The sequence below is a fragment of the Sinohyriopsis cumingii genome, chromosome 7 (genome assembly GCF_028554795.1).
Source record: "Sinohyriopsis cumingii isolate HCF-2022 chromosome 7, ASM2855479v2, whole genome shotgun sequence".
Taxonomy (NCBI): Eukaryota; Metazoa; Mollusca; class Bivalvia; order Unionida; family Unionidae; genus Sinohyriopsis; species Sinohyriopsis cumingii.
In genome coordinates, this window is record NC_142967.1 from 40384814 (window position 1) to 40412272 (window position 27459).

General features: G+C 36.0%; 1 protein-coding gene across 1 annotated transcript in view; it reads left to right on the forward strand.

Annotated features, from left to right (window-relative positions):
* Positions 1 to 27459, forward strand: part of LOC149795081 (26S proteasome non-ATPase regulatory subunit 4-like) — a 35370-nt gene that overhangs the window by 5124 nt on the left and 2787 nt on the right. Inside the window, exons 2-10 of the mRNA XM_089964787.1 lie at positions 8995 to 9135; positions 9722 to 9833; positions 10973 to 11059; positions 11508 to 11576; positions 13320 to 13381; positions 14685 to 14838; positions 16572 to 16677; positions 18596 to 18745; positions 25168 to 25265. Coding sequence (XP_089820913.1) covers positions 8995 to 9135; positions 9722 to 9833; positions 10973 to 11059; positions 11508 to 11576; positions 13320 to 13381; positions 14685 to 14838; positions 16572 to 16677; positions 18596 to 18745; positions 25168 to 25265 — 979 coding nt within the window. The remainder of the gene's footprint in view (positions 1 to 8994; positions 9136 to 9721; positions 9834 to 10972; positions 11060 to 11507; positions 11577 to 13319; positions 13382 to 14684; positions 14839 to 16571; positions 16678 to 18595; positions 18746 to 25167; positions 25266 to 27459) is intronic.

Consider the following 27459-nt stretch of genomic DNA (forward strand, 5'->3'; position numbering starts at 1 on the left):
CATCTAGACCATTTTGGCAACAAGGTATAGTCAGCTAGACCACTTTGTCAATGAAGTATAGTCAGCTACACCACTTTGACAATGAAGGTTAGTCACCTAGACCATTTTGGCAACAAAGTATAGTCAGGTAGACCATTTTGGCAACAAAGTATAGTCAGCTAGACCACTTTGGCAACAAAGTATAGTCAGCTAGACCAATTTGGCAACAAAGTATAGTCAGCTAAATCATTTTGGCAAGAAAGTATAGTCAGCTAGACCATTTTGGCAAGAAAGTATAGTCAGCTAGACCATTTTGGCAAGAAAGTATAGTTAGCTGGACCACTTTGGTAACAAAATATAGGCAGCTAGACCACTTTGGCAAGAAAGAATAGTCAGCTAGACCACTTTGGCAAGAAAGTATAGTCAGATAGACCACATTAGCAACAAAGTATAATCAGCTAAACCATTTTGGTAACAAAGTATAGTCAGCTAGACCATTTTGGTAACAAAGTATAGCCAGCTAGACCACTTTGGCAACAAAAGTATAGTCAGCTACACCAGATTGGCAACAAAGTATAGTCAGCTAAACCATTTTGGTAACAAAGTATGCTCAGCTAGACCATTTTGGCAAGAAAGAATAGTCAGCTTGACCACTTTGGCAACAAAGTATCGTCAGTGAAACCACTTTGGCAACAAATTATAGTCAGCTAGACCATTTTGGTAACAAAGTATAGTCAGCTAGACCACTTTGGCAACAAAGTTTAGTCAGCTAGTCCACTTTGGCAAGAAAGAAAGTCAGCTCGACCACTTTGGCAACAAAGTATAGGCAGCTAGACCACTTTGGCAACAAAGTATAGTCAAGTAGACCACTTTGGCAACAAAGTATAATCAGCTAAACCATTTTGGTAAAAAGTATAGTCAGGTAGACCATTTTGGTAACAAAGTATAGTCAGCTAGACCACTTTGGCAACAAAGTATAGTCAGCTAGACCACTTTGGCAACAAAGTATAGTTAGCTAAACCATTTTGGTAACAAAGTATAGTCAGCTAAACCATTTTGGCAACAATATACTCAGCTAGACCACTTTGGCAAGAAAGAATAGTCAGCTTGACCACTTTAGCAACAAAGTATAGTCAGCTAAACCACTTTGGCAACAAATTATAGTCAGCTAGACCATTTTGGTAACAAAGTATAGTTAGCTAGACCACTTTGGCAAGAAAGAATAGTCAGCTGGACCACTTTGGCAACAAAGTATAGTGAAGTAGACCACTTTGGCAACAAAGTATAATCAGCTGAACCATTTTGGTAACAAAGTATAGTCAGCTAGACCATTTTGGTAACAAAGTATTGTCAGCTAGACCACTTTGGCAAGAAAGTATAGTCAGCTAGACCACTTCGGCAACAAAGTATAGTCAGCTACACCACTTTGGCAACAAAGTATAGTTAGCTAAACCATTTTGGTAACAAATTATAGGCAGCTAGACCATTTTGGTAACAAAGTATGGTCAGCTAGACCACTTTGTCAAGAAAGAATAGTCAGCTTAGTATAGTCAGCTAAACCACTTTGGCAACAAAGTTTAGTCAGCGAGACCACTTTGGCAACAAAGTATAGTGAGCTTGACCACTTTGTCAAGAAAGAATAGTCAGCTTGACCACTTTGGCAACAAAGCATAGTCAGCTAAATCACTTTGGCAACAAAGTATAGTCAGCTAGACCACTTTGGCAACAAAATATAGTCAGCTAAACTACTTTGGCAACAAAGTATAGTCAGCTAGACCACTTTGGCAACAAAGTATAGTCAGCTAGACCATATTGGCAACAATGTATAGTCAGCTAGACCACTTTGGCAACAAAGTTTAGTCAGCGAGACCACTTTGGCAACAAAGTATAGTTAGCTAGACCACTTTGGCAACAAAGTTTAGTCAGCTAGACCAATTTGGCAACAAAGTATAGTCAGCTAAATCATTTTGGCAAGAAAGTATAGTCAGCTAGACCATTTTGGCAAGAAAGTATAGTCAGCTAGACCATTTTGGCAAGAAAGTATAGTTAGCTGGACCACTTTGGTAACAAAATATAGGCAGCTAGACCACTTTGGCAAGAAAGAATAGTCAGCTAGACCACTTTGGCAAGAAAGTATAGTCAGATAGACCACATTAGCAACAAAGTATAATCAGCTAAACCATTTTGGTAACAAAGTATAGTCAGCTAGACCATTTTGGTAACAAAGTATAGCCAGCTAGACCACTTTGGCAACAAAAGTATAGTCAGCTACACCAGATTGGCAACAAAGTATAGTCAGCTAAACCATTTTGGTAACAAAGTATGCTCAGCTAGACCATTTTGGCAAGAAAGAATAGTCAGCTTGACCACTTTGGCAACAAAGTATCGTCAGTGAAACCACTTTGGCAACAAATTATAGTCAGCTAGACCATTTTGGTAACAAAGTATAGTCAGCTAGACCACTTTGGCAACAAAGTTTAGTCAGCTAGTCCACTTTGGCAAGAAAGAAAGTCAGCTCGACCACTTTGGCAACAAAGTATAGGCAGCTAGACCACTTTGGCAACAAAGTATAGTCAAGTAGACCACTTTGGCAACAAAGTATAATCAGCTAAACCATTTTGGTAAAAAGTATAGTCAGGTAGACCATTTTGGTAACAAAGTATAGTCAGCTAGACCACTTTGGCAACAAAGTATAGTCAGCTAGACCACTTTGGCAACAAAGTATAGTTAGCTAAACCATTTTGGTAACAAAGTATAGTCAGCTAAACCATTTTGGCAACAATATACTCAGCTAGACCACTTTGGCAAGAAAGAATAGTCAGCTTGACCACTTTAGCAACAAAGTATAGTCAGCTAAACCACTTTGGCAACAAATTATAGTCAGCTAGACCATTTTGGTAACAAAGTATAGTTAGCTAGACCACTTTGGCAAGAAAGAATAGTCAGCTGGACCACTTTGGCAACAAAGTATAGTGAAGTAGACCACTTTGGCAACAAAGTATAATCAGCTGAACCATTTTGGTAACAAAGTATAGTCAGCTAGACCATTTTGGTAACAAAGTATTGTCAGCTAGACCACTTTGGCAAGAAAGTATAGTCAGCTAGACCACTTCGGCAACAAAGTATAGTCAGCTACACCACTTTGGCAACAAAGTATAGTTAGCTAAACCATTTTGGTAACAAATTATAGGCAGCTAGACCATTTTGGTAACAAAGTATGGTCAGCTAGACCACTTTGTCAAGAAAGAATAGTCAGCTTAGTATAGTCAGCTAAACCACTTTGGCAACAAAGTTTAGTCAGCGAGACCACTTTGGCAACAAAGTATAGTGAGCTTGACCACTTTGTCAAGAAAGAATAGTCAGCTTGACCACTTTGGCAACAAAGCATAGTCAGCTAAATCACTTTGGCAACAAAGTATAGTCAGCTAGACCACTTTGGCAACAAAATATAGTCAGCTAAACTACTTTGGCAACAAAGTATAGTCAGCTAGACCACTTTGGCAACAAAGTATAGTCAGCTAGACCATATTGGCAACAATGTATAGTCAGCTAGACCACTTTGGCAACAAAGTTTAGTCAGCGAGACCACTTTGGCAACAAAGTATAGTTAGCTAGACCACTTTGGCAACAAAGTTTAGTCAGCTAGACCAATTTGGCAACAAAGTATAGTCAGCTAAATCATTTTGGCAAGAAAGTATAGTCAGCTAGACCATTTTGGCAAGAAAGTATAGTCAGCTAGACCATTTTGGCAAGAAAGTATAGTTAGCTGGACCACTTTGGTAACAAAATATAGGCAGCTAGACCACTTTGGCAAGAAAGAATAGTCAGCTAGACCACTTTGGCAAGAAAGTATAGTCAGATAGACCACATTAGCAACAAAGTATAATCAGCTAAACCATTTTGGTAACAAAGTATAGTCAGCTAGACCATTTTGGTAACAAAGTATAGCCAGCTAGACCACTTTGGCAACAAAAGTATAGTCAGCTACACCAGATTGGCAACAAAGTATAGTCAGCTAAACCATTTTGGTAACAAAGTATGCTCAGCTAGACCATTTTGGCAAGAAAGAATAGTCAGCTTGACCACTTTGGCAACAAAGTATCGTCAGTGAAACCACTTTGGCAACAAATTATAGTCAGCTAGACCATTTTGGTAACAAAGTATAGTCAGCTAGACCACTTTGGCAACAAAGTTTAGTCAGCTAGTCCACTTTGGCAAGAAAGAAAGTCAGCTCGACCACTTTGGCAACAAAGTATAGGCAGCTAGACCACTTTGGCAACAAAGTATAGTCAAGTAGACCACTTTGGCAACAAAGTATAATCAGCTAAACCATTTTGGTAAAAAGTATAGTCAGGTAGACCATTTTGGTAACAAAGTATAGTCAGCTAGACCACTTTGGCAACAAAGTATAGTCAGCTAGACCACTTTGGCAACAAAGTATAGTTAGCTAAACCATTTTGGTAACAAAGTATAGTCAGCTAAACCATTTTGGCAACAATATACTCAGCTAGACCACTTTGGCAAGAAAGAATAGTCAGCTTGACCACTTTAGCAACAAAGTATAGTCAGCTAAACCACTTTGGCAACAAATTATAGTCAGCTAGACCATTTTGGTAACAAAGTATAGTTAGCTAGACCACTTTGGCAAGAAAGAATAGTCAGCTGGACCACTTTGGCAACAAAGTATAGTGAAGTAGACCACTTTGGCAACAAAGTATAATCAGCTGAACCATTTTGGTAACAAAGTATAGTCAGCTAGACCATTTTGGTAACAAAGTATTGTCAGCTAGACCACTTTGGCAAGAAAGTATAGTCAGCTAGACCACTTCGGCAACAAAGTATAGTCAGCTACACCACTTTGGCAACAAAGTATAGTTAGCTAAACCATTTTGGTAACAAATTATAGGCAGCTAGACCATTTTGGTAACAAAGTATGGTCAGCTAGACCACTTTGTCAAGAAAGAATAGTCAGCTTAGTATAGTCAGCTAAACCACTTTGGCAACAAAGTTTAGTCAGCGAGACCACTTTGGCAACAAAGTATAGTGAGCTTGACCACTTTGTCAAGAAAGAATAGTCAGCTTGACCACTTTGGCAACAAAGCATAGTCAGCTAAATCACTTTGGCAACAAAGTATAGTCAGCTAGACCACTTTGGCAACAAAATATAGTCGGCTAAACTACTTTGGCAACAAAGTATAGTCAGCTAGACCACTTTGGCAACAAAGTATAGTCAGCTAGACCATATTGGCAACAATGTATAGTCAGCTAGACCACTTTGGCAACAAAGTTTAGTCAGCGAGACCACTTTGGCAACAAAGTATAGTTAGCTAGACCACTTTGGCAACAAAGTTTAGTCAGCTAGACCATTTTGGCAACAAAGAATAGATAGCTAGACCATTTTGGCAACAAGGTATAGTCAGCTAAACCATTTTGGTAACAAAGTATAGTCAGCTAGACAACATTGGCAACAAAGTATAGTCAGCTAGACCATATTGGCAACAACGTATAGTCAGCTAGACCACTTTGGCAACAAAGTATAGTCAGCTAGACCACTTTGGCAAGAAAGTATAGTAACTAGACCACTGTGGCAACAAAGTATAGTCAGCTCGACCACTTTGGCAACAAAGTATGGTCAGCTAAATCATTTTGGCAACAAAGTATAGTTAGCTAGACCATTTTGGCAACAAGGTATAGTCAGTTAAACCATTTTGGTAACAAAGTATAGTCAGCTAGACCACTTTGACAACAAAAAATAGCTAGACCACTTTGGTAACAAAGTATAGTCAGCTAGACCACTTTGGCAACAAAGTATAGTGAGCTAGACCACTGTGGCAACAAAGGTTGCTGGGGGTGGGGTGGGGAGAGGACCAATCTGCCTTATATGCATTATGCCAAAGTGATGTCAGGTTAACTTTTTTGATGCCAGAAACTATATTATTTAAATGTAAAGTTAAATTTTGCTGTCTACTGACAATAAGATATTCCCAAATATTTGGTGAAATCTGAAATATAATCATTTGGTTGTTGGTAGGTTAATACGCGGGAAATAATATAATCCTTGTGGGACAACTGTCACTACATATGATGCAACATTATGTTGGCACTAGCAAATTAGTGATCTTTGGGTTGTTGGAAGGATAGCATTAAGTAAATATAATCTTCATAGGACAGTGTTTAAAACAGAAGATGAAATCCTGTGTTGGCAATAGCAATTACCAAAATTTTCTAATGGCAACTAAAATTATAAGATGATGATCAAGTTTAATAAAATCAGTATTTGGTAATTACTTTTTCAGAGCATGGACTGTTGTCCCTTGATTTTTTTTCTTTGAGGCTATGAACATATAGTATATTTTCAAGATTGTGTATATGATGCCATGAATTGAATTCATTCCATAAGGAACCTGACAGGTAGAAATGTATAATTTGTTAATAAATCAAACTTTTATTAGAAAATACTGATTAATATCGGTCATGACTGCAGTTGAATTGGAGCCAGATCTGAATGGAAAATTTTATAGTGCAGCTTTTAATAATTAATCTAGATAATGATGTCACTATTTTTCAGTTCCTTTTACTACCTGGGAAATTCTAGCACCAACTTAGAAATGCAGGATGAAATCTTTATGGTTCCAGGAAAATATTTCATCTTTGCTATCTGGCGGATGTTAATTTAATAAATATGGAAAATGCTCACAATGTTTGGAAAATTAATCTTAATGTAAATATTTAAATTAAAACTTTTGAAAATAACGTGTATGTACTGTGTGTGTATAGTACTACCAAGTTGCAGACAAAAATTATATGAATAATATAAAAGCATCAGAGACTAACCAAATGATTCATTGCATCATGAGGTTGGTTTGTGTTCACAGTGGTGTTGTATATATATGACAGCTTTGAATATTGTTATAGTGGAACATTCTTTTTTATAAAATACAGAATTTAACAACACTAAAACTGTAGTTACACTAACTTTGAATTCATCTGTTAATTTTTTAGCCAAGTATGAGCTTGTGATGATGTACGACATGAGTGTAGGTAAAAGAAGATGCGACGGTCATTACGGTTCTGTCTGAAAAGAAAATTAAAAGCACTGATTTCTGTTTAGATTTGGCATCAGAAGTATATGGCTAATAATTATTTTGTTATGTTTGGCATGGAAGTACTATAATCACAAGTTTCAACATCTTCACTAGCCAAGGTTTTGATATGTTAACCCTATCTACATCTTGGTGGATTGATCAGATATTTCATTGCTTTGTCTTAGCAACATCTATTGGATTATATCAGGGGTGCACAACCCCCGGCCTGTGAACATGTTCTGTCTGGCCCTCAGGGCAAATTAAAACAACACAGAAATCTGGTCCGTGAACAGTAATTATATTAAAGAAATTAGTATTTGTGGCCCTCGAGTGGACTTGCAATCTGGCTCTTGACCAAACAGGGTTGTGCACCCCTGGATTAGATAGATGCTTCCCTTAGTATGTAATGCCAACTAACCAATAGTGTCCAACAGTGGTGCTTTGTACATCAGCTGAAAATGGTGGTAGCAGTTGACTTCAAATGATACTTTTTGAGAGTGTGTGTGTGTGTGTGTGCGTTAGATTTTTAATGTAGCTTTAAAAAATGTCAGTCATATCTCTATGATGTTTGCAATGTGATAGTTTTTAGTGATGTCTAGCACTGTGGCATTGTGCCGCAGACATGTAGCACAATGTCCCACCCAGTCACATCATGACACCAGGCCTACCAGTCCTAATACTAACTGACTGCTCCGGTAGCCAGATGCTTAGAGCATCTGCCTCAAAAGCAGGAGGTCATGGGTTTGAATCATTGCTGAGTCATACCAAAGACTTACAAAAATGGCACTAACAGCTGCCTTGCTAGGTGCTCAGCATTAAGAGGTTGGTGTTAGGATAATGTGACGGTGGGACATCATGCTACATGTCTGGGCCATGGTGCCCCAGTGCTAGACAGTGTTTCCCTTTACCCTCATTTGCGCTTCAAAGACCCCCAAATGTTTATTTTGACCCCCTTAGTTTTGATACCAAAGTTTGTTTTTAACTCAGTCTGACCCCCAGTTTTGACACCAAGGTGATTTTTGACTCTCAGTCTTGCACCCCTAGGGGATACGCTGTAGACATCACTATAAACTGCAGACAATGTAGTGATATGACTGAAATTTTTTTAAAGCTATGTTAAAAATCTTAATTACACACACACACACCTAATACTAACCACTTAATGCTGGGCACCTAGCGAGGCATATGTTAGTACCCCTTTTATAAGTCTTTGGTATGACTTGGCAGGGGTTCAAACCTGTGACCTCCTGCATCCAAAGTTGACACTCTGATCACTAGACACCAAAGTGGTCAAAGAATACTTTGTAATTTTAACATTGACAGTATGACTACATAACAGAGAGAAACCATTACAGGTGTATTTGAGGGAAAGACCTATTTGTACATAGACCAGTAGTGGAAAATTGCTTATTTATGGGTCCATTCCATTTGTGTTTCCTATCACTCAAACATGTAGGAAGAGTATTCATTTGAAGAACTTGATTTTGATTGGATGTAATGGCTTGCCACCACATCCAATGAAATTGATAGACCAGAAGCAGCGATATATCTGATAAATCTGTCAAGGTGTAGATAGGGTTAACATATCGGAACCTTGGTTAGTGAAGATGAAGTTTCAACTGCATAGTAAATGTTGTCACTGTAAACACAAACCAACTTAATGACTTTATGGGCAGTCTCTAATGGCAGACAACAGTGACAGTGATAATATGATACATTCAGGCAATTTATTCGCAGAAATAGCAAAAAAATTTCATTCAGGAGTGGAGATTTACTATGTTATAAATAAAATGCGGTCCACGCTTTCCCTTTAGCAGCACACCATCATTGTTGTCAGTAATTCTTTTTCTTTTTCACAGATAGTGATGTTGCTGATATTGAGAAGTTTCATTAAAAAATATGAGTGCTTAAATGATCTTTTGTTTTACAGTTTTGACAACAGTGACTACATGAGAAATGGTGATTTTGTGCCAACTCGTCTTCAAGCACAACAGGATGCTGTTAACCTGATCTGCCATTCCAAGACTCGATCTAACCCAGAAAATAATGTTGGCCTCCTAGTTATGAGCGAGTATGTGATGCTTCTGGATTATTATTTTACTCTTTGCAATAAATCAAGATTTGTCATGATTAAATGCATACATTTGGGAAAATTGTCATCATTTGTAAATATTCAGGTGCATCTTTTTCAGATTGATATTGAAATGATATTTTGGAATATGGGGCAATACTATTTTTGTTCTTTTTTACCATACAGATCCCTGTAGATATAAAAGACGATTGATAATTACTTTTCCATTTTTTTCTACATTTTGATCATCAGTGATTTTATATTATTAGCCAGAAATGAAAGATTTGTCATCTGTCTGTAAATTTAATGAAATACATTTTGTGGTGTAATATTTAAATGAATAAAGGAAGCAAAACAATCTGTTGACTCTGTGAACTTGAAGTTAATGAATTTGTTGCACATTTAGTCATAACTAAAAAATATAACCTAACTCATGTTGTTGACTATTGAGGTGGTGGTAATATGTACATATGTGTGATGAGTCTTTCTATTTACACGAGTACATGTAGTGGTTTTTTTTCTTCTTCAGATCTTGTCACAAGACAGTAATAATTTTCTTTTGTTAATTGAAAATTTACTTACACAGAACTGAGGTGTTGACAACCCTAACAACTGATGTAGGTCGCATACTCTCCAAACTGCACCAGGTTCAGCCGAAGGGAACCATTAGGTTCGCAACATCCATTAGAATTGCTCATGTAAGTTTCATTATTTAGAAGCATGTATATAAGTTATTTCCAGAATGTTGAGAACTAGATTGAAGGAGTTTAGTGTAAGCATGTAATTTGCCTCAGAATGTTGGGGACTACACCTGAGGATTGGAGTGTATGAATTTAAGTTGCCTCTGGAGTGTTGAGAACTAGATCTGAGTAGTGGAGTATGAGAATTTATGTTGCCTCTTAAATGTTGAACTAGATAAAAGGAATGGAGTGTATGTGTTTAAATCATCACTAAAATGTTTGGGAATTGATCCAAATAGTGGAATGTAAAATTTGAACATACTTCAAGAATACCGGGGACTGGATCAAAGGAGTAGAGTGCAAGTTTTCTTTGTTTGTTGTAGCACTTTGTAGCTCCCCAGCACTGTAGTAGTTATATGGTGCCAACTAAAGGCAGGTGTTTAAAAAAAAGGTAAATATGTTTTTCAAAAAACCTTGGAAAGTAAACTCTTCCAAATAGACTTAAACATGAAGTACAAGAAAAGAAAATATCAAATGTAAACAATGTTAAATTTGTGTTATATATATATAAAACAAAATATGAAGGTTACACATTTGCAGTCCTTAAAATGTGATTGGAGTGTAGTATTTAAATTACCCCTAGAAGATTGGGGACATGATCTGAAGAGTAGCGTCAAAATTTTTTTGTTACTTTTAGAATATTGAGGACTAGAATTGAGGTGTGGAGTGTAAGAATTCCATGACCAGAAGGGCTTATGGGTTGGTCATTCTTCTGTTGCCTGTCTGACCGTTAACACAAGTTATCAGTAGTAACTGATACATTCTTAGGCTTTGCCACCAAGTCTTATACCTGAGGGGAGATCGCTCTGCCAGACCACCACATTGCTTGGCAGCCAACTTTTAGCTCCTTTAGCTAAAAGTAGTATCTGGGAGGGCTGGACTTGTGAGGTAATAGTAGTGGTTCTCTTCAGGTATTATGATTGGTTAAGTATTCACTAAGAAACATATATTAATAGGAAAAATTGGTTTCACATGTCTTAGTGGTATATTGTTACTTGTTTTCATATTACTTAGTGCTATTTTGTTGCTTTAGCATTCACAATACTTAGTGGTATCTTGTTACTTTCACATTAGTTAATACCACCTTTTACTTGCAGCTGGCACTGAAGCATAGGCAAGGGAGAAACCATAAGTTGCGAATTATAGTGTTTGTGGGAAGTCCAATTGAGGATGATGAAAAAGAGGTACAGAACTAGCATTTCATACCTCAAATTGTCAAAACTTTTGAGCATAATACTTCAGGTTTAAGCTTTAAATTCCAAAGTCTGGTTCATTAAGGTTGGCTCAGTATTTGAAGCATATCTGTTATAAATCTGAATATTTAAGCATCATAAAGTTTATAAAAGTTTGAATTACAGTACATCAGCAACATAATACTGTATGATTGCTACAAGAAAGGTGCCATAGGACCGCAGCCCCTTGTATTTATTTAATCTAGTAAAGTAGACTCTTCATATTTTAGCAGTATTTAATTGTGCAGAATTCATTCTATATGTTCTTATTAGTTCCTAATGACAAAAATGGGTAAGTAAACAGTCATATAAATGGAATATGTACTTGCAAACATTTTCATTCATTTGTTTGATTTATATAGAATTAAAAAAGAATATTTGCCTATATGGTCTTTTGAAGCTTGTGAAACTGGCAAAGAAGCTGAAGAAAGAGAAGGTCAATGTGGATGTCATAAATTTTGGAGAAGAGGTAAGAGAAATAAAATATTAAATTAACTGTTGTAAATAGGATACATATTTTATTAATTTGAATGTAATAGCAGAAAGCAAGACAACCATCTAACGTCTTCAATGATGATGCTGTTGTTGCAGTTTTTGTTTCCATGCTTGTTTACTGAGTGCAATGTGGAGGCATTTGTTGTTTCCATTCTTATCTAGAGATTGGAGTAAAGGCCTTTGTTGTTTCCTTGCTTATCTAGACTGTGGTTGAGGCTTTTGTTATTTCCATTCTTATCTGGAGAGAGTGTAGTGGAGGCCTTTGTTGTTTTCATGCTTATCTAGGGAGTGTGAAGTGGATGCCTTTGTTGTTTCCATGCTTATCTTGAGAGAGTAGTGGAGTCCTTTGTTATTTCCATGCTTATCCAGAGGTTTGTGTTGTGAAGGCCTTTGTTGTTTCCATGCTTATGTAGAAAGTGTATAGTGGAGACCTTTGTTGTTTCTATGCTTATCTAGAGAGAGTGTACAGTGGAGGCAGTTTTTGTTTCCATACTTATTTAGAAAGAGCTCTTGACACACAAAGAAAGTAAAATTCAGTAGGTTAATATATTTTTTGTAATGTTATCCTCAGACTTTTATTCTATAAAAATTTTGGCAAAATGTATTGATCACTGATTTTCACTGTATGCATACCCATGCATTGAAATCAGCGAGTATGTGGCACTGATTTTTAGTGTATGAATGCCTGTGAATTGAAATCATGGAGTAAATGGCACTGAATTTCAGTGTATGAATGCCAGTGAATTGAAATCATGGAGTAAATGGCACTGAATTTCAGTGTATGAATGCCTGTGAATTGAAATCATGGAGTAAATGGCACTGATTTTTAGTGTATGAATGCCTGTGAATTGAAATCATGGAGTAAAGGGCACTGAATTTCAGTGTATGAATGCCTGTGAATTGAAATCATGGAGTAAATGGCACTGAATTTCAGTGTATGAATGCCTGTGAATTGAAATCAGGGAGTATGTGGTACTGAATTTCAGTGTTTGCATGCCTGTGAATTGAAATCAGTGAGTATGTGGTACTGAATTTCAGTGTATGAATGCCAGTGAATTGAAATCAGGGAGTATGTGGTACTGAATTTCAGTGTATGAATGCCTGTGAATTGAAATCATGAAGTAAATGGCACTGAATTTCAGTGTATGAATGCCTGTGAATTGAAATCAGTGAGTATGTGGTACTGAATTTCAGTGTTTGCATGCCTGTGAATTGAAATAAGGAAGTATTATGGCACCCTGCAAACTCCAGTAAGAGCCACTGACCCACTGGGAAGCTACTTACAAACGTTTTCGTATACCCACATTGCTGAGACAGAGACTCGAACCCACACATAGAGCTGATTTGGCAGTTATTGGTAAAAGGCAAGCACTTCAGATCACTGTGGCAATCGGGGCCTCTGAGGGATTTTAGTAACCAAAGAAGACTGCCTGTGTGTTACATTTCAAATAAGACACTGACTTACATTCATATAATGCCTTTATTGGGAAAAGTTGATTGAAAGCCAGTCAAAATCAACTTTTCGTGAACATTGTTATTTTTCTGAAATTTCTAATGACATTGATTTGAATCAGATTAATAAGAATATCTTGTGATGTTAATTGTTTTATTCATGAAAAATGATCAGCATATACAGATAATTTCACTGAGAGCTTTACATCTAATGTGTTTATACCACAAACCTTTCCCACTTAGCTCATTCCCCCTTTTTTTTCAGGCTGTGAATACAGAGAAACTGACTGAGTTTATTAACACTATTAATGGCAAAGATGGCACAAGGTAACATAGTTTTATATATTGATACAGGAGAGTAAGGGGCGACATATTATAACTTATTTGATTGATTATAAACCAAGATTTAAAAAAAACATTATTGACATTTTTCATGTGCGTACATTAGTTAAGTAATATCAGAAACCTCTGTAAGCACTTTGAGAACATCCTGGACTTTTAAATGCTTTTTTGGACCCTTATTTCCCAGGGCTATGCTTCTTGTGGACCCACAATTTCCGTGGCTAATTGTCTTTTAGACCTTCAGTAACTAGCTATACACTTTCGGCAGGCACATCCTAGATATTCAAATGCTTGTCATAGACCCTTAGTGCAGGCCACTTCAGCACATCCTGGACATTCAAATGCTTGTTTTGGACCCTTAGTTCCCATGGCTATGCATCCTTTTGACCCACAATGACTAGCTCTGGACTCCCAGTTTCCAAAGCTATGCATCCTTTTGACCCCAAATAGCTAGCTGTGGACCCTCAGTTCCAACACTATGCATCCGTGTAACTCTCAGTAACCAACTCTGGACCCTCACTTCCAAGGGCTAGGCATCCATTGAACCAACAATTACTGGCTCTTTACCCTCAGTTCTCAATGCTATGCATCCTTTTGACCCACAATAACTAGCTCAGGACCCTCAGTTCCAACACTATGCATCCGTGTAACTTTCAATAACCAACTCAGGACCCTCAGTTCCAGTACTGTGCATCCTTGTAACCAACCCTAGGAAAAATTAACTCTTGGATCCTTACTTCCCAAGTCTATGCATCTGTTGGACTACAAAATCTGGCTCTGGACCCTTAGTACCTATGACTGTGCATCCTCTTGCTATACAGTGACCATCTCTGGACCCTCAGCTTCTAAGGCTATGCTACCTTTAGACCCTCAATAACTAACATGGCTAACATGGGGCCCTCAGTAACCATGGCATCCTGTGGACCCCTATAACTAACACTGGACCATCAGTTTTGTGAAACTATGAATCTTGTGTATGAACTTGATCCTCAACAGGATATAGTTATGTTCGATTGATTTGCTTCAGTGTAATGATTTTATGTTTAATGATAATCCCTTCTTTAATCAACTAGACCCCTAATAGTTTTCCTGTCAGGGTTCCTGTTTACAAGGACTACATAAAGCTCAGGATATTAAAGTATTCTGCACTGATTGATAATGAAAAGGTTTTAATTTCACAATTTTTATTTGTATCTTATACCATCAGCAGTTAACCGATTACAGTACCCAGGACTGTAAAATTTAGCAGGATGTCAGTGATGATGATATCAAATACTCTGTTTTCCAGCTCCCATCTGGTGACTGTTCCTCCTGGCCCTCTGCTGTCTGAGGCACTGGTCAACTCGCCTGTAGTGGTTGGGGAAGATGGAACAGGAGCCCCAATGCATGCTGTTGGGTTTGAATTTGGAGTTGATCCAAATGAAGATCCTGAACTGGCTCTGGTACTGTTTAAAGTTTGGCATAGAAATCATCAGTTTTCATTATGTTGGCAACCTATTCTTTGGGAGAGGCATATGTTCATATGCCCTAGCATCTTTCCATCCATCATTCATTTACATCATTTAGTTGCTTTCCACATGGTAACATTGAAATAAGTTATGCATTAAGGGCTGGACAAGTTCTTGGTGCATGGATCAAGCTTAACATTTTTGCTGAGGCAAACTTTAGTTTGCAAGGTGCTTTTACTTGTAAGTATCTGGCAACAGTGTATGTGTATATATGGAAAGTTCATATAGTATAAAACTTGCAAACACATAACACTGTTGCCAGATACTTACAAGTATATATATATATATATATATATATATATATATATATATATATATATATATATATATATATATATATATATATATATATATATATTTATTACAAATTTTACTGGAAATAATAAGCACTTGTCTATTGGTTAGCCACATAGATTTCAATTAACATCAACTATCCTTGACCAGTGTTTATTTTCAGATGTTCGTGCAGTAATATCAGGAGACCAATAGTATACCTAATGTCTGAGAAATAGTTACATGGATTAAAAAAAGTGTCATAAAATCATTCAGGCATGTAAATAAATAAATCCTACAAAACAACTCCTAGTTCCAAGTCAGACTTTCAATTATTGTTGATGCAGCCAAAGAGAAGAATTCATTAACTGTCCTTGCTCTTTTAACTATCTGTGCCTTCAAACCCTTCCTTTTTTATCTCGTTTACATATCTGTCTACTTGTATTATTATATATATCATTTTACCTCACTTTAATTATGGCCAGAAGTATTTGATATGCTAAGTAAGGTAAATAGAAAATAAAATTAGCTGTTATTTGTCAGAATTTCATGTGTTACAACTCTATGGTCTTAAACTATGTAACGGATAGAAGTGAAACCAACAAGTTTAGTAAAATCAGCAAATTCATTTTGCAAGAATACAAAGTGACAGTTTAAAGTATGTGGTATTGTGAAGTATATCCCAAAAGCAAAATACTTGTCAAGGGCATATTTGCACAATTATGTACCGATACAAATTTAATTTCTTTCAAAACCACAAAAGCTATGTCCACAACAATCAATCATAAAATACGATAACCACATAAAGTGATGGCAATAACAAGTGCTGTCCAAGAAAGGTTATACAAAATGTGGTATCTACAGCAAGAAATTATTTCTCAGCAGCACAATTAAGATCTTTTTTCCATCAATTTAATTAGAAGTAATATAAGATGCAAAATCAGAATTGATATTTGTGTAATTAATGGTTCAGTTTTTGATTGCTTACATAATTTCTTATTACATTTTCAGACCGTACTAAAGTTTTATCAATGCAGATATCATTTTCTTGCAGTTAGTTTTAGTTTGCTGGCACAAAAGAAAAGACATGGTCATTCCATCATATTGTGTTGTTTATTGGCGTTACATGCTAGATTCATATTTTGCATGATTTTATGCTGCTATGAAACTTGGTGTATGCATGTACACTGAGGAGTACTACACCAGTATACCAAGAGTCAGCCATTATAACCTACATTTCCCACTCATATCACTGACTCTAATACATACATGCTACAGTAGTTAAACATAATATTTTAATGTATTGTACACCATATTGTCAAAATAATGTCACTGTAGCCTAATTTTCAATAACCTGCCTACTCTTTAATAGTTCTATTTATTGTTTCTCTCAGGCATTACGAGTGTCTATGGAAGAACAACGAGCCCGACAAGAGGAGGAGTCAAGGAAAGCTGCAGCATCCTCAGTTGCAGAGTCTGGAAAAGCACAGGAGGGAGAGGGTAATTTATTGTTGTATATTTTACTGCATTTTATGCCTCTTCTACACCTATCATGAGAGGCTTGTTGGCGTAATTTCACAAAAACTTCTCAATGTAGGCAAATATAGGCATGTTTGTTGTTGTTGTTGTTGGGTTTAACGCCATATTTCAGCACACGATAGGCTGTGCATGGCGGCCAGTATTAATGGTGGAGGAAAAACCCGGGAAGAACCACCAACCCACGAGAAGCTACTGGCAAGCTTTCTCACATACCCACATTGGCTGAATCCTGGACTCGAACCCACGCAGACAGAGGTGAGATGGCAGTGATCCGTAACGGAGAGCGCTTTAGACCACTCGGCCACTCAGGGCCCCTAGGCATATTTGTATGTAAATGTAAAAGGCCTGAGTATATATTTATATCACTTAAGCAGTTCATCCATATTTTTTGAAAAATAATATTAACTTAATTTATATGCATATGTAGATCAACTGATTATATTTTCCTATCACTAGCGCACTGTTAAAATTGTATACAGCTTAACTAAGTCGGGCATTTTATGTTATGGTGGTGTTTTTCAGTTCGTATGTCTTTGCATCTGTCTCTTGGCATTTGCTTATCTGTAACTTTTTAATGATAAGAGCGATTTTCATAAAACTTTGCTCAAGTTTGCATCTTCTCTTATTCCGTGGTCAAGCACACTGTCTCTTGGTCAAGGTCATAGGAAATGTAATTCATCAGCTTGTATCCTTGTCTGAAGTATAGCACTAAAATTATTGGAGATATTTAAACGAAACCTTGCCCAAATATATATCATAACTGGATGGTGTGTTGCAGGCCATATCCCTGCCTCAAAGTTGACGTCATACCAAGGTTCGTCATAGTCTCGTAGAAGTAATACAACATTACCTTTAGAGAGATATTACATCGGGCCAATCCTTATGTGATTTAAAAGAGAATGAGACAATTATTATTACTATAATTATTCTTTTTATTATTATTCTCTGTATTCCACTGCGTTATTGACTTGCTTTCATTTCAGACTTGTAAGTCAGATGTTATGACATCATAATGTGTCTCTCTGAGTTATGTCATCAAAGTGTCACATTGAGATTGTGATATCTGCACTTTGACGTGCAGGCCAAGACAAGAAAAGCTAGGATTGTAAATCAGTGTGATTTCATAAAGGAGTGAGGAGTAGTTTTCAAGAAACCATTGGATTCATGCTTAACCAGTGAAGCTGTTCAATATTTTGTGCTGAGATGGAACATTGGTATATTGCATAGATGATAGCTTATTTGCCTGCACAATTTTATGTAGGAACGAACTCCATGTATATGATTATGAAGTGTTATATGATGTGTGTGTGTGCACATGCATATTTGTAATTTGCTGTAAGATACATTTTTATGAATTTCTAATTTTTTTTCTAAGAATAAAAGTCTAAACCTGCATAATAATTTGAAATTCAGCAAACCTCTTTTCTGATATACTCATGAGAGGTTATTACTTGGGTGACAGACCTTGTTTAGATGTTTATAATAGATTATTTTGTTGTTAGAATTTGGGTGCTACTCTTATTCTTTTATGGATCTAGATTGATGAGATAGAGAGGGAGGGAGGGAGCATGTGTATTGGACATGAACACATTATATATTAGCACATGATCATGACATATAAAATTTATGTGATGGGTTAAAGTTTATTATATCCCTTGAACATTTGGCTTCATATATGTCACATCTGATGGATGCAGAATTTTTATTATAGTTATTATAGTTCTTCTAGGACTTTGAATCACTTGATAGTATCACACGATCATGTGGTGTTGAAGTGTGGAAAGTGACAGTGTCACACTTTAGCATTCTGATGTGATGTTATGGTTTATATGACACATAGAAACATTATGTGATAATATGTTTTAATTTGGAATTTCAGCCTCAAATGATGAGGCCATGCTGGAAAAGGCATTGGCCATGTCCATGCATCATGATTCAGCTGACCAGACACCCAGTGTCCCAGACTTCTCCTCCATGTCAGAAGAGGAACAGATTGCTTATGCCATGCAGATGTCACTGCAGAATTCAGGTACCATTATATAGGTTCATTTGACTGTCTGCTTGACTTTGCAAATTACTTCCCGCATGTATCTGACTTTTGCTTCATGTCAGACAAGGATATACTGCTGATGCCGTGTAGATTTCAGTACACTTTTAGAAAACCTAGTCATAAAGCCAGGTGAGCTTATGGCATGGTCCTCTATATGTCATGCATCATTCTTTATGCATCTGTCGACAATTGCCATCTTAAGCATCTTCTCAAAACCCACTGAACAATTTCCGACCTCATTGACACTGATTATCCTGTCATGAAGGGCTTTCAAAATTCCACAATGTTTTATTGCTAAAAATGTAAATTATATTTAAATGACTTCTTCACAAAAACAGGTAAATAGAAGAAGACTTGATTTGACACAAATTTAACAGAAAACATTATGGCATATTTGTACAAATATTGCAGATCCATTATCAATTAAGGCTACCATTACTTTGAATAGAGAAACAATTAATTGACTTCTTCTCTAAAGCTGCTGAACAGGATTTGACTATATTTGACAAATCTTACTGCCAAAATAGACCTTTCAGTATTAGACATCAGCGGCTTGTGTACCATCAGATGCCAAATGTGAATTAAGATATAAAGTTGGAAAAACTGTGAAAAGGGTGTTTTCATAATATGCAGTATGCATCATCAGGAGAAATTTCTACAGAAAGGATCCTATGGACCCAGATTTCTTGGCTATTATTCTTTCATGTCAGTGTGAGGTAGATGTCGCCAGGTAAGTAATCTCAGGCCTACTTGGGTCTTTAGGTCATCATCCTGTTTTCTTTTCTTTCTCGTTCTTTTTTTTCTGTATTATTTTCTCAGCTTTGGTTTCACACACTTTTATGGTAAGAACTATTTTTAAAGTATGGAATATAAACTATTTGACAAGAGATGTTGTTTTGTAATCTGCCAAAGATAGCAGATATTTGTTTGTGATTGTCTTCAGCACTTGATATACTATGTATGACAGCCAGTATATTTGGTGGGAAAATCGCAGGAAGAATCAATGACTCAGGAAGCTACTGGAAAGCTTTGTCACATACCTATATTGTCAGTGCCAGTAGCTTATCTTGGGTCGGTGGTTCTTTCCGGTGTTTTCCCGGGTTCTTCCTCCACCATTAATACTGGCCGCCATGTATAGCCTATTGTGTGCTGAAAAATGGCATTAAACCCCACAACAACAACAACATATTGTCAGAGCTGAGACTTCAACCCACATGGACTGAGGTGAGATGTGAATGATCTGTAAATATGAGCACCTTAGACCACATGGCCATCTGCAGCCTCTGCAAATATTTGTATAAAGTTACAGCCTTTAGCCAAGTCATAGTTTTACTAAATGTTAGTTCAGAAAGCAAAACTGGCTTGTTGTGAATGAATTGAGTTCTGGGCCACCTATCTTAACCTATTGATTATATGGATATGAGCAAATATTAGGTTGTTGGTACAGGTCTACAGATATGTTTGTAATGTATATTATCATGGATCTTTATACTGATGGTTTAAATTCCTGGTTGTTTCTTCAGTAGAAGCAGTCTGTTTGAAAGATGAATTATGTTGACATTGTGCTTTAGTAATTCTGTTTATTTAACAGTACAATGAATGATAAGTATAGTTACAAGAGCTTTTTCCATTATTTTGGTATATGATTAGTAGGTGTAATTTGGATCAGAGTGTATACAATTAGGCATTACTGTAAATATGCATCTCGCTAAAGACAGTGAGATCTGCCTGTTCATTTTCACTTCCTTGACTTAAGGGTAAGTTGGAAAAAAATCTTACATATAATTTCTTTGTTATACATGTTTGTATGCTGTCCTAGTTGATGACCAAGAGAGCTCATCTGTATACAGTGTGACCCTGCTGTAGCACGCTCTATTATAACATGAATTCGGATATAACACAGTTGTGGTGTGGCTCCCAAAATTTCATATGCATGTACTTTTCTCATACACAAAGTTTTTTCTTCTTAAAAGTATGAAAAGTAACGTGTAAAAAGCATTATTATTTTTGGGGAAGAGAGAATTTTAATATAAGATGATCATGTGGCTCCTGCAATTTCATATACATGTTTTTATCTCGTACACAAAAAAAAAATTTATTCTTAAACATGCTAAAAATAAAGTGTAAAAGTTTATTCAGGGATCACGCTGGGCTTTGCCAATGTCACAAATTGTGATTTATTTTCCTTACTGGCGACAAAATATGCCATCTGGAGAGTCCCCCATCCCATCTCTTCCCCCCCCCCCCCCCCCCCCCCCGACATTGTTGACTGTTTAAACTTGTATATACAACTTGGGCTTGGAGTGAAGAAATTCAGAGACACCAGGAAAAGAAGCTGCAAATGATATAAAATGCACAGAATTTATGTATTGTTAGATAAACAAAGTTATTGTTCATATCGACTAACCACCTCAACAGTGCTTTGTTATATCATAATCCACTTATTCTGACATCTGGCCTGAGAACTGTATGCTTTGAGATATCAACATTTATATTTGTTTAACATTTCTGATAGTGGAGATCAAATGGATGAAGCACTTTCTCGTAATGGATCTTTTGGATGAAATAGTTTTGGATTATCAACCGCTTGCTAGTAATTAATATATTTATTTTGACTGACCTTTTTATGTGGATAGCAAGTAAAGTTCCTCTTCTTTTCACTCATTGAATTAAATCCTTTATAAAACATTTTTTACTGTAGTAATCTGTCAGAACAGAATACCTGTGTATTGATTGTCCGTTGTCCTTTTTATAAAAAAAATAATTTTGACGCATACGTGGAAGGCAGCATCACTACGACACCAGAAATGTCACTAGAAAAAACAAACAACATCAGCAAAATAAAATATACATGAAATCTACTTGCTCATCTATCTATGTGCCTGGGATTAGCCACAATCGACCAACTTTTGAAAGGAGGAAAAAAAGACCTGTTACACTGAACCCAGAAAAAATAGTTTTGCTAAAACTTTAAAGAAAAATGATCACCTTTGAAGTACTCGGACATGATTTTTCTTAGTTTTAAAGCGGAATTCTGCTTTTCTCCTGATTTGAATCAGATTTTTCTTGATATAGTCCATTTTTTATACCATCTCCGATCTCTTTTTTTAAAACGGTCTGTCCATTCCCATTCTGCAACGACCCTTGTAAATTATTCGTTTGATATATTAGTTAGCACACTACTCTTTTAAAGAGTATTCTGATTGGTGAAAGGTTTAAATTCATCCAGTGAATCTTTGTGTAATTGAAACTGATGGCAGTGGAAAGAAGAATGCTTGCAAAACATGGTGTCCCGAGTTGTTGAGAGAGACCATGACACAAAAAGTTTAGAGAAAGGTTTAAAAAACATATGGAAATGGGAATGGCTGGAGCGAAAAGTTGATGGAAATTTAGTTGGTCAGTTTATTAGAAAACTGAACGCTAGAGGACTGGCATTTTGTGACCTCGCTGTTGGAATAGTTTGGAACAGCACCTACAAAAGAAGCTGCATATGGAAAAATTGAAGCTCAGAAGGCATCTGGAAAAAGTGCAGTTGATTACTGAAGAAAGATTTCTTACATGAGAGAACAAATGTAGCCCTTGGTCTGAATATGAGCACCGCATGTCACCAATACAAGCACCAAGCTTGAAAGGAAAATGGCTCTTATTGAGAAGGAAAAGAAATTATTGCACATTGAGCCCAAAAAGTCAGTGGTGACAAAAAGGAAGGCTAAAGAAATCTTTGCCAAAGCTGCAAAAAAGAGCTTGACTGGCATATCAACAGGTTGTGTCCATTGGAGAAAAAGACAAGTGAATGTATGAGATTATTTGTATATAGTTGATGTACTTGGATGTTTATTTTACAGATATGTTATGAAAAGAGAGAAGTAGAATATATTTGTTGCAGAAATTGAGAAATTAGTGTAACTTATTTACAATGTGAACACTGACATGCACATGAAATAACTTCAGCATCAATAGTATTGGAAAACAAATTCATGTGACTATAAATCTTGTGAAATTATTGAAGTCAAGTTGAACATTTTTGGTAAGTTTATTAGTTTTTCAAATGATTATTTTGGTTTATTTTATGATCGTAAGTTGCACCAGCACTGCCCCTCGAGACCCCATGAAACCCTCAAACCCCCCCTTAAAAATTTTCAGCTTTTTTTATGGAAGACCAAAATCATATATGAGTACTGATCCTTCTGAATCAATACTAAGCAAATGAAAAGAAGAAAAAATCAGTCTCAATGTTCTACTGTTATTTCATGTCGCCGCCACAATCAGAAACATACATGTTTGGTTCTCCCAAGCTGTCCTTTACTGGTAACTTCAATAACACATGCTCAAATAAGACAATGAAATCTGATAGAATGTTGCATTTTCCAAGTGACTGGAAAACATATATGTACCATGAAAGTTTCACTTTTGCAGAAAAAATATGCTTGTGGTAGCTACACAAGGCAGCATAAAATACAATTAAATTTCCAGTCTTTTGAAACCATATACATTTGGCTGTCAAGTTAGCTGCAGATGGGTTATCTTTCAAAGATGTTGGTTAAACTTTTTAATTTGTTCAAGTTTTCATTTCCCTATTAATAGCGTCATCCGCTGGGTAGCCTTGGCAAGAGGTTTCTGTCTCCAGCTGACCACAATCTAGGCCAGTTAAGAACACGTACATGTAGAATGTAAACAGCTACAGCAATTTAGTGAATTGTTAAGTGACATAGAGATAAAAACAAGGAATCCCATTTATTATGCATACATGTTGTGTTTTCTTATGGGATGTGAGTCATATATGAAGTTTATAACATGTGATCTATACTCAAATTCATGGATTTATTATATACAAGTACAGTACTTAACAGATTATGGATTGTACTACACAAACTTAAGTTGTCTATATACAAGTCTTTTTGGGACTATTTTTTTGTCTTCATTTAATAAAAAAACACGCGTCTTTGTGCCTGCTCTTATAAGTCCCCCCCCCCCATGCCATATTTTAGGTAAATTCATCATTTTAATCAGCTTACTGATTTGGTTGGTTATAGCACAGTTCGGTCTATAATATGATTGGGTTCTATGGACCCCAACTGCATTGTTAAGCGGGGTCACACTGTATTAGCTTAAGTACATTATCACTAATTCTCCCAGTAGAATTGCCATGAAATGTTACACATTCAGCTCATGGTCTAATTGGTTCTAAACAGTGGCCAACCTGAAAATCTTGTTATCACTACTTCATTTGAATGAATGGTCATATCTACATGGGCTTTTCATTAAAAATAATTTATATTATATCATCACCTCTAATTTTCCTAAATGGAAGTCATATGGACATGGGAATTTAACCAGAGGACTTGTTGGTCTTAAATGAAAATGGTGCTGATTTGACATCCAATATAGCCACCATAGTGGCCATCTTAAATCTTTTTTTTTTCTACTCCTTCTGAATGGATGGGCATATCAACATGGTGTTTTCACTGAAAGACTTCTTTTTATGTTAAGTTGGTTCTAATTGAAATTGGTGCTGATCTGACATCCATTATAGCTGTGACATTGGCCATCTTGAAAATCTTATCACCACTCCACCTGAACAAAATGTAATATTGCAATAGGGTTTTCACCAAAACACATTTTATGATATCTGGTCAGTCCTAAATGAAAATAGTGCTGCTTGCACCACAGTGGCAATCTTGAAAATATTGTTACCACTATATCTTGTAAATGAAGGGTTATATCAGTGAGGTTTTCACTTTAAGAGTTTTTATATCTAGTTGGTCCAAATGAAAAATTTTCCTCTCAGACATCCAATATGACCACCACCATAGCGATTCTGAAAATATTTTTGCTCCTCAAAAGTGGAAAGTCATATCAGCATGGGATTTCCACCAGAAGACTCACTATCATGTCATGTTATTCCTAAATGAAAATTGTGCCAATCTTGTTATATCCAATATGTCAGCCACAATGCCTAATATGAAAATTTTGTTATTGATGAAGAATATCAGAGATGGTTTCAACACTCTGTAGTAACAAAAAAGAAATGGTTTGATCTTCAAGTCCTAGAAATTCTTTTGGGGCATTAGAGTGTAAGTCCATTCAAGGTACTCTTGTTTATACTTTATGATATATTTATTGCACTTTCAGAAGCTAATATTTTATGCTGTGGTAGAACCCATTTCCTAATTTTAATAGCAGCTTAATATAGTGTACTTTTGGATTAGTTTTATTCATTTTTAAAGCACATCAAGGCAGTCATTGAATTTAGACAGCATGTTGTTTTGTTTTAGTACCACATTTTAAAACGTGCACTTATTTCATGCAAGAACTAGGCCATAATAATGTGTAAAGGAAATGTGAAACCAGCAGTTTGCTTTGATAGAGCTTGACTAGAAAGGAGATAATTCTACTTTCAGCTGCTAACACGACCGAGAACACTCCTGTTCCAATGGATATGGTAGAAGGTGGTAATGAGTTCACCCTTTCCAGGTCTGAGGATAAAGATGAAGAACTGGTATGATCAGCATCACTTCAGTATTAGGCCTGGAAATCCTAAAACATTCGAGTTTGTCTTTGAGTTTCATGATTAACCAATCAAAAGTCAAGTTACTTTTGATTGCTTGAGAGCAGATCTCAAGCACAGGCTCAAGTTTAGGAGCTTTCATTATCACTGGTCTCAGCTTTCATATTACATTCTCACCTTGAATATTTATGAACTAAAATTTAATCTCTCTGTAATTTTGTTAAGTCAGAATTTAATGCTAGTATTTCAGTGTTAAGACAAAATTAATCAACTTGTTTCAGAATTTAAATTTAATGGAATTACTCTATTATAGTTTTGAAATAACCAACTTTTGAGCTGAAACATTAGTTAAAGTTTAGGCATTTTATGAAGTGGTACCAGGCCAGATTTATCTCTTGTTAACATCCTTCCACCTGCAAAGAGCATAGGCCCAGATCTGCCATTGTACATCATCTTGTCAGAGTAGGGTCAGTGTTGTTCAATGATTTTATTAAATGTGTTAGATCTTGATCTATGGATGTCACAATTTGTAATTTTTCCACTCATCTTGATGAGGGCGGAGAGAGCAGATTAGGAAAACTCCCATCATTGCCTTGCTTTTGCTGCCAAAGTTGCCACAACTTCTCACTGAGAATATCTCTGCCCAAGACACTTTTTTTATGGAGCCACTTCTGGCCACCACTATAAAGTGGGGTTGGTGTTGATAAAATGGGCATTATTTACTGTTTAATACTCCATCAAGCATATGCTAATGAAGAAAGAGAGAGAGTAGTTGCTTTTTTTTAATTCTTACAAATCAAATTTTTTATGACACCAACATTATTAGCTAACTGTCAATGAACATGAATTTTATCATGAACTGTATAAATCATTGAATTCTTCTGAGAGACAGTATCCTGATGACTGCTTCAAACATGTAAATCCAAACTTGTATTTTTATGATACATAACATTTGTTTGTATTTGATGTGGAAGTTTCATATGCAAATGCTGTTTACAATTTTTTTTTTAAATGAATGATTGAACTGGTTTAATATGATTATCTGTCTATTCAAGTCTCATTGTTGCAAACTTCATACAGTCTGGTGTTTTTCAAAACTGATCACTTTTATATAGACATTATGGGATTGCGTACTACATGCAAGATTTGCTTACCTCTAAAATTGAAGATTTTGACAATGCACCATCGAATCTGAAGATTTGAAAGCTAAAGTGCTACAATAAGCATGGGCTATCTTATGTCTTTCAGAATCACTTTGACACTTGTTTGAGAGATAGATAGTGAAAGAGAGAGAGAGAGAGATGACTACATGCCTCTGCTTATTTTCACTACAAATGGATAATACATGCACAAAATAATACAGGCTGTTGGACTGGAATGTGATGTTTTTGATTGCAGATGTGACATATATTTGGTTGGGTTTCATTTAGGATCGTACAGCACAGAATCACATGAATTCAAGGCAGGTCAGACAACCAGACTAGTACCTTCTTCGCCCCCAACAATGCACACAAAATTGGACATGGTTCGCTTCCTTTGGGTGTGTTCATGCACAAGGCACTTCGCATATTTATTTGCCTAAGGGACATAAACAAATTTAAATTCTGATATTGACATTAATCCACAGTACAGTAGCTTATATAGATAAACAACTTTCCTATGGAAAAAGTAAACTTAGTAAACTGTATTTATTGATTTAACACTAAAGAGAGGGTTTTTTATTTTTATTTTGGATAATGAGATCTGGTAGTCATATAACCTATGCTTAAACAAGAAAATGCAAAATGCAAGTTCTAATTTATAGTGCAATGTATTTCTGCTTTGCTGGAAGAAAAAGAAAAACATTGGAAAGTCTTTGATTGCGGTATTATTCATGGAATCATGACAATTTTATTCACATTGTTCATTCAGCAATAAATTTAATTCAGTTTAATTGCAGACTGTTATTAAGCTTTTGCTTTTAATTGCTGGGTTATAAATGAGGCTTGTAAATTCCATGTTAGATGGCTTTGTGTAATATAAATGATGTGTTTCCAAGCAGAAATTGATATATTCTTTTGATGTTAATTTTTAAAAACATTTTGTTGCAATATAGACAATGGTTATTGCTTTTTGTTTGTAGAACATCCACTAAGTCAAGTTTTAGGGATTGCTATTCTTTTTTGGAAAGTTTGAAAACAATTGT